The 13,168-nt window shown below is 44.0% G+C and overlaps 1 protein-coding gene across 1 annotated transcript in view; it reads right to left on the reverse strand.

Annotated features, from left to right (window-relative positions):
• The window catches only part of gipr (gastric inhibitory polypeptide receptor), a 43,257-nt gene that overhangs the window by 15,779 nt on the left and 14,310 nt on the right, over positions 1-13,168 (reverse strand). Inside the window, exons 2-6 of the mRNA XM_030067100.1 lie at positions 7,350-7,563; positions 6,456-6,552; positions 5,749-5,859; positions 5,506-5,627; positions 3,316-3,422 (exon numbers count right to left, since the gene is read on the reverse strand). Of these exons, the coding sequence (XP_029922960.1) occupies positions 3,316-3,422; positions 5,506-5,627; positions 5,749-5,859; positions 6,456-6,552; positions 7,350-7,406 (494 nt within the window). The 5' untranslated portion in view covers positions 7,407-7,563. The remainder of the gene's footprint in view (positions 1-3,315; positions 3,423-5,505; positions 5,628-5,748; positions 5,860-6,455; positions 6,553-7,349; positions 7,564-13,168) is intronic.

Below are 13,168 nucleotides of genomic sequence, written 5' to 3' on the forward strand. Positions count from 1 at the left end.
CCCAGCGCAATGGCCAACAGCGTTGTTGTGCACTAGGAATCGGTGGGGGGGGGGCTGGGTCCTGGGTCGGGCGGCTGTTATTGTGATAGGCTGTACCTGTGTTCACGTATCACTGCCTATGCTGATAGCCAATCAAATTTGGTCCATGTGGGTATGTCCCACCCATTTCCTCAGGCTGCTGCAGCGGTCACTGTCACCTGTCAATCACTCTGCGCTAACGGTACAAGACAGCTTTGGTGGATAGCGAGCCAGCGCGGGGGTGTCACGACTCATGTGTGTGTGTCTGCCCGTGGAGGAGAGGAGGCGGAAGAAAAGGTTAGAGGTGATCAAATTGAGGTTAATAAATTCATCCCCCAATTCTGGGGAAAATCAGAGGAATGGCGGTGAGGAAAGGAAGAAAGGAAAGAAAAGGCACTCCAGGAAGACGCGGTCCCGCATTGCACCCGACTCGCCCCGCACTTCACCCCAGACACACCCACACCCAAACCCGACTCCAGCCCCAACCCCCCTTCAGATTAAAATCGTCTTTTCGGGCCTCTTTGGAGATGAACGGGGAACCAGCTGATTGATATCTGTTTTTGTTTGGTAGAAAACATGGTTTAAGTTTTCTGCTTTTTCTTTGGCCCGACTGAGGTTATAATGGGTGTGTATTGGATGGAGTTAGAGTGGGTGGCATCATCGCTAGAGTGGAGCGGGCCTGGAAAATCATCTAAAAATCTTCTTTTTAAATTGCTCAAACACCCACAATTTTCACTCCATATCAATAAAAAAGTAAAACTGTAGGAAATCAGCTGCTGCCTCTGAAAATCTAACCACAGAATCAAACCGGCTTCAACTTTTTACACACTGAGCTCCAACGAGGCAGGAGTGCCAGCTCTCTGCCTCAAAGGCTTCCATTAAAACTGAAACCCAAAATTTCGGGATTTCCGAGGAGAAAAACACACTTTTTTACCTCGCACTAATTCAGACGTTTTTGGGACTTGGCACACAGTTTTCCCACAATTTGCCGATGAAAGCCTTACATTTCTGCTGATACATTCTATCTGCTGATGGGACTTACTGTCTTTGATTAATAAGCATTGGTTTGACCGTTGCTTTGATGAGATTATCTCACAGCGAACACTGTCACTCATGCGATGAACTTTCTAGGACATGACTTCTGTCTCTGGGTGGACGCTGACAGACCTGCTGATGCAGACAGGCCCAGACATGCATTTGTAGCTCCATCTCTCCTTTTCTATTTCAGTGGCCATTAGCAGTGCTGCCACTACATCCCCCTATCACCCCCCCTATTCTAGCAAGTCAAGCAACCACCCTAAACCAATCTAAACTACGGTGACCAGATGTCTCCGGCTTCCGGGGACACTCCCCGTTTTGGATGACCTGTCCCCGGCAAAAACTGCCCCTGGAAATGTCCCCGATTTAAGCGTATTATGAATGGTACGTCAAAGGAAGCCCGAGCGAGCAGAACGCGCTTGCCATGCCTTTTTTTGTTGTTGTTGCTGTTGTTGTCGTTTTTTTTTTTTTTTTGGGCTTGGCTTGTATTATTGTCACCGAACATAATTTCCATCAGGCATAGTTACGGCCGCTAAGCCTTATCAGCCATAACTATGCCTAATTATTGGCCCAATTATGGCTCACGCTCTTGCTTTTATACCGTAGATTATTTGAGGTTTATCTGGTTAATATCTGATTGATGGTCGTTAGATGATCAGAAGAATGTGTAAAACATGCATTCTTGGCACATGCTGGTGTTTTTTTGCTGGTCTATTTGGTTAAAATAAATAAAACTAAAATTGTCCCCGTTTCTTTATTTCATCATTATAACTTTTTTTTTTTTTTTTTTTTTTTTTTTAACCTCAAAGGTGGAAATGCCCCCGGATTTCATTTGAGAAATCTGGTCACCTTACCCTAAAGCAGGGGTCACCAACTCAGTCCTCAAGGGCCCCCTGTCCTGCAGGTTTTGGTTCCAGCTCTGCTCTTGCACACCAGACCCAATTAAGGCCCATGCATCTTCCTGCACGCCCTGTTCAGGTAGATCTGCTTCAACCAATCAGCATGAAGCCCTTAAATGGATCAGGTGTGAAAGAGCAGAGCTGGAACCTAAACCTGCAGGACAGGGGGCCCTTGAGGACTGGGCTCGTGACCCCTGCCCTAAACACCCCAGCACCCATTACAAATACCATAGCAATGCCCTAGCACCCACTCAGAACTCCATAGCAACTGCCTAGCAACACCTGAGCAGCTATCAGGAACACCTTAGCAACCACCTACGGATGGCCTGGCAACCACCACAAACACCATAGCAACAGCATAGCAACAACCATCAGACACCACAGCCACTGCCTAGACATGCCTTTGCAGCTGTAAGGGAGACCACAGCAACCATCTAGCAATGCCTTAGCAACCACCCACAAAACCATAGTAACTGCCTACAAACGACATAGCAACCACTCAGAACACCTTGGCAACTGCCTAGCAACCACCCAGAACACCACAGAAACTGCTTACCAACGCCATGGCAGCTATTCTGCATACCACAGAAACCATTTAGCACAACAACTACAACCCCCTTGTACTGTACTATGCAGCCTGCATACCACTCTCTCTCTCTCTCTCTCTCTCTCTCTTTTAACTCAGATATGCTGCTGTAAATGTTACTAGTTACAGTGTTTTGTTTTGTTTTGTTTTGTTTTGTATTGTTTTGTTTTTTAGGTGACCAATTTTTTTATTTTTATTTTTTACTGCTTTTTCTTTTTTTCCCTATTTGCTTTCATTATGGTGGAGACATTACATCATCGATTCTAGTGACTAAAATATTGTGTTGACACTGCATAAAAAAACTACATCTGTTCACTACGGGAATCACGTTGTGTTAACTGCGTTATAAATGCACACACATTTGCATAGACGTAAAGAGACCAAAATAAATGATGTGAAAAATGCAAAAAAGGAATGTGAACCCAGGAGCCATTAGCATGTTAGTGCGTTATGTCCTAGCCAAACAAAAAAGAGAAAAAAAATCAAATCACAATCAATTCTGAATTATTTTACAATCTGCATTTAAACCTCCTATGATCCAGATTTTCGATTTTCGAGTTCTTCGTTTTTTTAAACTATCAAATAGCTATAAACTATAAAATTAGCTACATGTTTTAATACCATTAATGTAATTGGCTTTGTGTTTATTATGTGTCAGTGTTTGGTGTTGGTGAAGACAAAGTTCCACTCTGGGGGACATTCAGTTGGTGTTGAATTGAACTAAACCGAAGCTATGAAGACCTAAGCCACAGCTTATGGAGGTTAGTTGCCCACCTGAAGAGCAGCAGGATGATGACAGCCAAACACAGGCCTGTCAGACTGAGAGAGTAACCCACGGTGTACATGACTCTGAAGTAGGCCAGCACAACCATCTGGCTTTCCTGGAGGCAAAACACAAGGAACACACAAGACTCAATTTTCACACCCATTTCTGAGTTTTGCTGCATTGGCCTCAGCTGCACAAATCTCAGCGTATAGTCGTCTGTTTGTTGATCTGATTTTCCTCCTTTCCGTATATTAAAGAGTTCAAGAATTCAGTTTTCAGACACTTTCTTTTGCACAATTCTCTTGTGCACACTCTTGAGAGATTGCTTTGGGAGACAGGTAGCAATTTTGTGATTGCTGAGCTTTCGATGCTGCCAGAGGCAAAATGCCTGCCTTGACATCACTGATGATCACAGCCCACGGAGAGCAGTGCAGTCATGATTTTTGATCTGTGGAAGCAAATGCAGGATTTCATTCGAAAAAAAAGTTTAAAGGCAGAATGAGAAGGATTTTCCGAAAAAAAAACAACAACAAAAAAACAATGTATAGACTCGTACTAACATAAAGCCTCTCAGGCATCACCTATGAGCCCCTAGCAGTGTGTGTTGGTGTGTGTATCTGCAGAGACCCTACCCTCTGCCTGGATTTTCCTGTTTTGCTGAGCTCGGCACTCTTCTGGGCGTTGGCCTTTGGGCAGTGGGTGTGTAGCTCCCAGCCAATCACAGCTAAGAAAATCACAGACATGGACCATGGAAAAAAGGATGAGGATGAAGAGCAACGCACTGGCCTGTTTGCTGTTGGACAGGCAGGAGCTGCTGGGCCAAGTTTTTTTTCCCTAGGATGGTGATGGAATGAAACGTAAAACATCATGGGCTCTAGTTTCGCAGACCAGGCGAGGCGGGGGCGTAGCGCAGATGCGCTTCGCCAACTGGGTGTGGCCAGGCGGATTTTCCAAGTTTGGCACGCCGTGCTCGGTGGTGCAAGTACTCCGCCGTCCCTCCTACCGGCGGAGGGGAGGAGAGAAGGCGTGGAGTGGGTTTGACACAGCCGATTCACATTTAACCAATCAAATGAGCCCCTGTCCTTGCCTTTAAAATGCGCTGCGTGAAGGCGTAATGAAAGTTTACACAGCTGACAGGGAGGTCTATTGCCACAGGCGGAGCGGAGCTCAGGAGACAGGCGCGGAGCGGAGACCGGCGAGCAGTGTGGACACGTCACCAAAACCTCACAGGCAGGCTTCCGGAATGTCAGGAACATGAACGATGCAATAAATACCGAAAAAACCACTATTCAATGCTACGATCACAATCAGCACATACATATATCTCCATATCAACTGTCCCGTCACAGCTGATGTCAGATCAAAGGAGATTGGCACCGTTTGTGCTGATCGTGAGGTTTTGGTGATGTGCGCCAGGCAGCCAAACTTCCACTGCGCCGGCTCCGCTCCGCCTTGCGCTGAAAGTAGACGTGGTTTCAGATGGCGAGCTTTTGGCGCACCTCGGCGAAGCCTTTTGGCACGAAACTGTCACTGTGCCAAGCCGAATCTGTCGGCACCTCCCCCCGCTGCGCCGCCACTCCCATCTTGGCGAACCTCCGCCTGCAAAACTTGGAAACTGTCCGCCTCTCCCGTTTCGCCGGTTGAAACTAGCTCTGCGCGGGGTTCGCCTCACTGCGCCACCCCGCGCTGCGCTGGGAAACTAGAGCCCCATGTCGCTATCCAACAGAAAGAAAACTCGCTTCTGGCAGTTAGCTTAGCCGGGGAGGACAGGCCAACTTTGAATTTTGCGTTTATAAACCACAACGACAGATCCTAGTCATTCTGCCTTTAAATCAAACACAAGCATCATTATCAGGTGGAAAGCAGAGTGCATGGAGAGCTGCACGGGGGTGAAAACAATGTCCCTCTGGTGCTCTTCAGTTTGGGGGGACCCTGAACTGTAGACAAAATCTGAGGCACTGAAGAGGGAAATTAATTTAGAAAGCCTTTAATATCCCATTGTGTCTCATTGTGTTAATATCTCAAGTGTCATTCATTTCTCCAGCATTTGAAATTTACCCAGACTACTTTTAAATTCACACCCGCTGCTTTGTTAGAGTCTTAATTGTTTGACTTTGCAAGTATGGATGTGAATGAAAACCATTAGTGCTGTAAGTGTGTGTGTGTGTGTGTGTGTGTGTGTGTGTGTGTGTGTGTACCTGTGCTGCTTGCTGGCTGTTATCAGCATTACACTGAGAGTGGTCCCTCCATGTGTGGCTGGTGTTGTTGGTGGCCCACTGACCATCAGCACCGCACTCCCGCAGCACAAAGCCATGACGCACTGCTCACACACACACACACACACACACACACACACGCCACAAAACCAGAAACATTAACGTACAACACACTCACAGAGCGCAGAGCATTTACAGAGCGTTTAGTGTGTGTGTGTCCTGTACCTTGGTTGTACCAGGGCAGGTACCAGGGGCACGGCACTTTGACTGTGGAGTTTGGTTTTCCATCCGACCAGCAGGCATACATGTCAAACATACGGCCACAAAACACTCCTGCTGACCAGGAGAGGAGAGGAGAGGAGAGGAGAGGGGAGGAGAGGAGAGGAGAGGGGAGGAGAGGAAAGGAAAGGAAAGGAGATGAGAGGAAAGGAGAGGAGAGGAAAGGAGAGGAAAGGAAAGTAAAGGAGAGGAAAGGAAAGGAAAGGAGAGGAGAGGAGAGGGAAGGAAAGGAGAGGAGAGGAGAGGAGAGGGAAGGAAAGGAGAGGAAAGGAAAGGAAAGGAAAGGAAAGGAGAGGAAAGGAGGGGAAAGGAAAGGAAAGGAGAGGAAAGGAAAGGAAAGGAAAGGAAAGGAAAGGAAAGGAGAGGAAAGGAGAGGAGAGGAAAGGAAAGGAGAGGAAAGGAAAGGAAATGAAAGGAAAGGAAAGGAGAGGAGAGGAAAGGAAAGCAGAGGAGAGGAAAGGAGAGGAGAGGAAAGGAAAGGAGAGGAAAGGAGAAGAGAGGAAAGGAAAGGAAAGGAGAGGAAAGGAAAGGAAAGGAGAGGAGAGGAAAGGAAAGGAAAGGGCAATAAGACAAGGCACTCTAGTGCTGCATTGTGCTGTTTTTATATTCTGTGGTATGGTGTGTGTGTGTGTGTGTGTGTGTGTGTGTGGTACCTGAAGGCGTGGGCTCTGTGCTCATGTGCAGCAGACATTCATTCCTGTATCGGTTCCATTCCTCCACTGTATCTTTCACTGTCCTCCCTGACACACACTACACACACACACACACACACGCACACGCACACACACACACACACACACACACACACACACACACACACACACAATAACTTCTTTATGTTCTCTTTTCTTTATTTCATAATAATCTGGCTAGTTTAAACTTGGGATGGTCACTGACTCCGTTTACCTGCACACCACATTCTGATTCAGCTCAATATTCTGGTTAAGGTCATTTTCTGAAGAAGGTGTTTATATGGAATATTCTGTTTACATGTTACTTGGCATGTTCCCGTGTTTCGGTGTATTCCACTCTCTGATGTAATGCGACACTCAACCTGCAGGGGGCAGCAGTACGCCTTTAGGCGTCTGGTCTGCCGGAAATACAGAAGAAGAAGAAGAAGCTGTCCCTATTTCTGTGTTTTATCGATATCCTCCATGATACTGAAGTGTCTGATCAGCTGAAGGCAGACTGCAGCCTCCTGGCTCTTGCTGCTGTTCACAATGTCGTTCTCCCCCGCTTGCAGTAACCATAGCAACAAAGACGCCCCAGGATTCATTGCAAATCGAGCATGCGCAGACGTAACTGAATTCAGAATATTCTCCAACTGGAATATGACCTTAATCTGGTTCGGTGTGTTTACATGACTCACGTGCGCAACCAGAATATTGCGGATATTCCGAATAATACAGGAATATGGTGTGCATGTAAACGTGCTCAAATGCACACAGAGGAGAGGAAGAGAAATGCCCTCGAATTAAAGAAACACATTACAGACTGTCACTTAAGGTAAACTGTCCTCAGCAGTGTGAAACAGTGCAGCAGGTTACCACAGTCCTGTAGAGTAGGGAGAAGACGAGGAGGCGAAGCGTGTCAGAGGCCTTCATCACTCGGAGACGTGCCGGGGCGGTCGGCCACAGGTCATCTCAGAGCTGGAGAGGTCATGATGTCACAGCGAGGTCGTCAGGAGGTCATCACAGGGTCACCAGGTGTCCATCAGAGGTCAGGTGAAGGTCAGAAGTGACATATGAATCCCTCTTTCACCTGAATTTACATCCAAACACATAGGATAAAATAAATGAATGAAAAAATATAGAATAATAGTTAAAAAAAAAAAAAAAAGTTAAAAATAAAGTTTAAATTAGACTAGTGTAGCAATGTTTATTTTTGGAGCTATGTTAGGTGACTAACCATGTGTTCATCCACTGTGTGATCATTTTTAACTGTAGATAATCTCTGGCAATTCAAATAGTCCCGTATTTTCATATTATATTTTGTGTAACTGATTTCTAATCTCCTTCACAAAATAACCAGAATTCGTCACAAATCATTCAACATTTATTACCGCTTGGCTTTAGAGCTGCTTCAAGTCATTTTCTCACTTTTGTGGTAATGCTGCTGCTCACTATTACACCGTGTTGTGTAGTAAAGATCATACAATCCACTGATGATGCATATGAGATAAATATGAAGCTGGCTAACTGCTGAAAGACGCTGATTCTATAGAAGAAGCTCCTCTAAATAACATGTTCTTTTGTAGTGTGTTAAGATAACCTTCTATAGCCATATGTTGTGTCCTATGTGAAATACTGGGACTTCCAAGTGTACAAGGCACCCAAACAAAAGCATGTATGCTTGAACGATCAGCAGCTCCCACTTCTTTTTTTAGAACATAAATGTAAAATATTTGTGAAATGCTGAAATAGCTAAAAGCACTGACTGCTCAACTCCATTTTTCTGCTCAGGGATCAGCACAGATCTTCTGTTTAATCTTGTATGGAGAGGTAAGGTAAGGTTGTTCAATTATTAATTTTTAGTGTGTGTGTCTTCTGTCTGTGTGCAGGGTGCAGGTGCAGCAGGGTGGTGGGAGATTGTCCTGTAACTGGGTTTCAAACTCTTTTCAAACTCTGCTGCAGCATCTTTCAGCGAGACACTGAATCCCTGCAGCTCTCTAGCTCACCTTGACCTCTGACCTCTGACCCCACTGTGGAGGGGGCAGGTAAAACCTCCAAAAAAGTGTAACATGTATGTGTGTATATGCAGCATGTACATGCATTGGGGGTGTGCATGCATTAGACCTCTGAATTTATTTCAGTAACCTTCACTCTCACAGTGAAGGACTGTAAGAAACAGTCACTGGGGGGATGGGTCCTGTTGGTGCAGGCTCCTGTCCCTCCACATTCCCCAGCTATCGCAAAGGTCCGGTAACTGCTTGTGTTTTAATCAATGCAGAAACGGGAGCCCTTGTGTCCTCCATAAGGTAACGGTTAGGGTTAGGGAACTGAGGTCACTAGATTTTTATAACCACAGCTGTATTGCTATTCTATGCAATTCTGCACAAATATATGAATTTCATTCAGTATGTGATCTCCATTATTTGACATGAATGTAATATCTCTCATAAATTCATTATCTCTGTCGTTAATACTGAACTGGACACTGCCCAGCAGGTGGCAGAGGGAAGGATGCTGTCCAAGCTGAGGGCAGTACTGAATAACCCCTCCCACCCACTCCAGCACTGGGGGTGATCAGAAGGAGCACCTTCAGTGACAGGCTGATTGCACCTAAGTGCAAGTCGGAACGCTGCAGGAGGTCTTTCCTCCCTGCTGCAGTTAAACTGTTTAATGAGCATTTGGAATAGGTCTTCTATGCATAAGCACTTTCTTTCTTTTAAGGTCTGCATGTATGTTTTTAGATCTATTTATTTATTTATTTATGAATGTGTGCTGCTGCAACAATGTAATGTAATTTCCTGTGAAGGATCAATAAAGTACTCATCTCATCATATCATCTCTAATAGCACTGAATTTATTAACTGACTAAACAGCAACCTTTTATGAAGTGTCATCAGGTGTATTAATGTAATCCTAAGCATCAAACATCATGCAGATTCAGATTCAGATTCAGATTCAGCTTTATTTGTCCTTTACAGGAAACTTGTTTTCACCAGCCCGTACAAAAACATAGACAAAACGTGCGGGCGGTGTCGTCGCAGCAGGAGCATGCGCCGTATTGCAGTTTGTGTTTTTTAGATTGTATATTATATCATATTAATATAATTAATAATTATATAATCCAAACTGACCCAATAAACTTTTTAGGGTTCCTCAAAAAAGCAGGAATTATTGAAAAATAAAAAAAATCTTCAGTATTCTCCTTGAAGAACTGTAATAGGTTAAAGGTCTTCAAAGCCTTTAGGGGAGAGGAGATTCTTCATTGAACCCTCTGGTGCTCCCCTGTAGCTGAATGTAATGTTTCATAACAAAACTCGCTATGAAAACAGAGGAAAGTCCTGAACTTAAAGCTCAGGGAAATGCAGATAGGTGAGCAGCAACCAAAACAAAGATGGCAAAAGCAAATATATCCTTTACAAACAAACAAACAAACAAAAAACAACAACAACAACAAAAAAAAAATCCATGCAAATGAGAGTGGGTGCAATTTAAGAGTATTCTGTGTTATAAATAAATCGTGGTCATATTTTTTTCTCTGCAGCACTATGGCATTAGAGACTGATCCCAGGTTACAGAATTAGCCCTGGTGTTTGCTGGGCACTTAGCATCTTGCTCAAGGGCATCTTGTTTCAGCAGGACATGTAACTATGGATTGACTAGTGTGTACCATCCTGCCCCCCCCCCTGTAAAGAGTTAAGACTGGGAGGCATGTCTTTCTTGCCCTCCCCTTCAAAAATGGTTCTCTGGTGTTCAAGATTTCCACGTGACTAACAGACAGGTTCCTGAGTGTTTCTGCACGGAAATGAGAGTTATCCTCAGTGTGCATTAAAATCCAGTATGAGAGCACCATGCTGCCCATCCAATCAGCTTGCGCTTTGTTACCATATCATAGAGAAAGAAAATAAAAAAGTAGCAGAGCTTTGAAAAATGAACCCTGCTGGCGTGCTCCTCCGCGCAGAGCATTCATTCATTTTCTGCAGTAAAACATGAATCATTCAGAAAGCAGCAAAATCAGAGAGAAAACGGGACACACTTTTGCTTTTAAAAACCTAATCTTGAGATCTGCCTTGACGTCACAAGCTTTCATTTTGCACCTCGTTGACAAAGCTGAATGGAGACATATATTGAAATATAGAAAACCAGAGCTCCGTATGCCGCCTGAGTTTTGCGGCTTGACAGATGATGAGCTCATCACCTTGCTCCGACAATTCAGGCCAGCCTCTCTTGATGTGTGAGTCAGACCGCTGATCGCATTTTACAGCCATGAAAGCATGCCGAGAGAAGAGAACATGAAAGACGACAAGTGTGATCTCGCTCTAATCCTGCTGTCAGCGGTGGTAAGTAACTCAGCAGGAAGTTAGTGGGCAGGCATGGGAAAGAGGAGGACGGAGCAAAATGAGAGAAGTCAAGGGCAGGTTTCTCAGAGAGGAGAGAAAAAGATGGCAATAACAGAGAGATGGTCATATATTACTGAATCTCACAGCAAAGCCCCGAGCCCCAGCTGTTTCAGTGTTCGCCAAACATCCTTAAATGTGTGTGGCCTGAGTGATTGCATCTTTGCCCCCAAGCCCCACGCTTTAGCCACGCCCCCTTTCGCAGCTCCCAAATGGCTTGTTGCAGACTCTGTGGGTGACATCACTTGTCTCAGCAGTGAGGGCTATTAGTCTGTTAATTTTATTTAAAATGGCTGACCAGAGAAATCCTTAAATCATTCCAGTTGGTTAAAAAAAAATCATTGGGAAAGTGCAGAGACAGCTGGGATGTATGTAAATCACAGGTGAAGCCAAAAGCAAGATCAAGATCGCCGAGACTATAAGACAAATTACTTGTTAAGATGAAGTTGTTGTTGTTTGTTGTTGCTTTTTTAAGTGAAAATGCTATGTAAACATTTGGGGAAGTATTTTGTTCCTTCAAATTGAAACAAAAATAAATAAATAAATAAATAAAAATAACAACAAAACGCCCACCCATAATATATAATTTAAAAATCTGCCTGTTTCATAAGCCAGCGGTGTCTCATAACTCATAACCTTATAAAAGTAATCAGCTAGTAGACCTTTGTGGTTACCTGACCTGAAAGGCCAGTGCCACTGAGAATCACAAAATATAGGTCATAAGATATAAGGTTTTAAACACTATACCTCTGGCTTAGAATGTTTTTTTGTTTGTTTGTTTGTTTGTTTGTTTTTTGATTTTTGTTACCACATAAACAACAAAACTGCCTTGAGATCAAAATATTAAGATAGTCGGGTCAATTCAGGTCACTCTTCAAACCCTTTATGATGATCTACTAAGAGGTTTTCACAAAGTTGGATATAATAATATAAGCACATCATTATCATAGTATAATCTGAATCCATATCTCTGAATTTAATTAGCACTGACACACCTTGAGCTATGCAAATCCAGTGCATCTGAACATACTGTGTTTGATATTCATGAGAACAAATTCATTATGTGCTGTGTGTGCATGTGTAAAAACAGAGGGAGAGACAAGGTAATAAGTGAAGACAGAACATCTGGGTGGTTCTCAAACTCTTTGAGCTACAGGAACATATAGGATGAGCGAGACGAACAGAAGGAGAAGCATAACATCAAAGCATAAAGCATAAAACATGAACCCTCCTATTACATTTGGGATCATTTTGACCTCATTCAATGTTTAATGTCTCTAAATACATGATAAACATATATATTTGTTTGCTTCATATGTAGCCTACTGACTTTTCCTAATTTAATGGGGACAACTGGGTAAACATAAAATTAATATGATGACGTTTTCAATGTCTTGTACATATTTTGTACGCATTGGTATAAAATATGTAGGTTTTGTGTTTAGTTGTATAAAATATATAAGAAATATCAGCATTTTATACACATTCGTTTTAGGTGTTTTGGACATTGAGGGACTATAACATGCCGTTTATAATGAAAAGACTTCCCTCTGCTTTAGGGCCCTCATCAAACATAGTCATACCTGTGCGAGAACCACTGAATGTTCATATGGCATTTGGGAGGGTCAAATGAACCCCAGTTGATAAAGAATGTTAGTAAAGTTGAAGGTAACAGGAGGGTTAAAGCATATCAGCGTGACTGCTACTGAAGGTCAGATTCCATAATGTTGGCTAATTAATTCTTGTAGCTTTATTCATTCTTGGTTGCCTCCGTAATCCTTTTCTCTTTTCATTTTTTGAGTGTGTGTCTCTTACGTTTTAGTGTGAATGTCTTGTGTGAGTGAGACTTCCCCCTCCCCCAACCCACATGAGCTTTATGTCACCCTCGTCCTGTTTTGATTTGGCCAGACCCAGGCGGCAGAACTGACTTTGGGGACGTGGAACGTCACTTCTCTGGGGGGGAAGGAGCCAGAGCTTGCGCAGGAGGTGGAGCGCTACCAGCTGGATCTGGTTAGGCTTACTTCTACACACAGCTGTGGCTCTGGATCCTTACTCTTGGATAGGGGTTGGAGATCCTCCATTCTTAACCATGGAGGATCTCCATCCCAAGATCCTTCAGGATGGATGATCCAGATAGGTGGAGGACTGGCTTCACAAAGGACATACTGGCATACTTCTTCTCACTTTGTTGATGGCTCCAGAACATCTGTATCCTGCCAGGTGAGGATGAGGTGTCGGGCCTTTCTGTCACTGGACAAAACCTGAGAAATCGCCCTCTGCTGCTCCAGAACTCTTTGCATA

Source organism: Myripristis murdjan, chromosome 13 (genome assembly GCF_902150065.1).
Source record: "Myripristis murdjan chromosome 13, fMyrMur1.1, whole genome shotgun sequence".
Taxonomy (NCBI): Eukaryota; Metazoa; Chordata; class Actinopteri; order Holocentriformes; family Holocentridae; genus Myripristis; species Myripristis murdjan.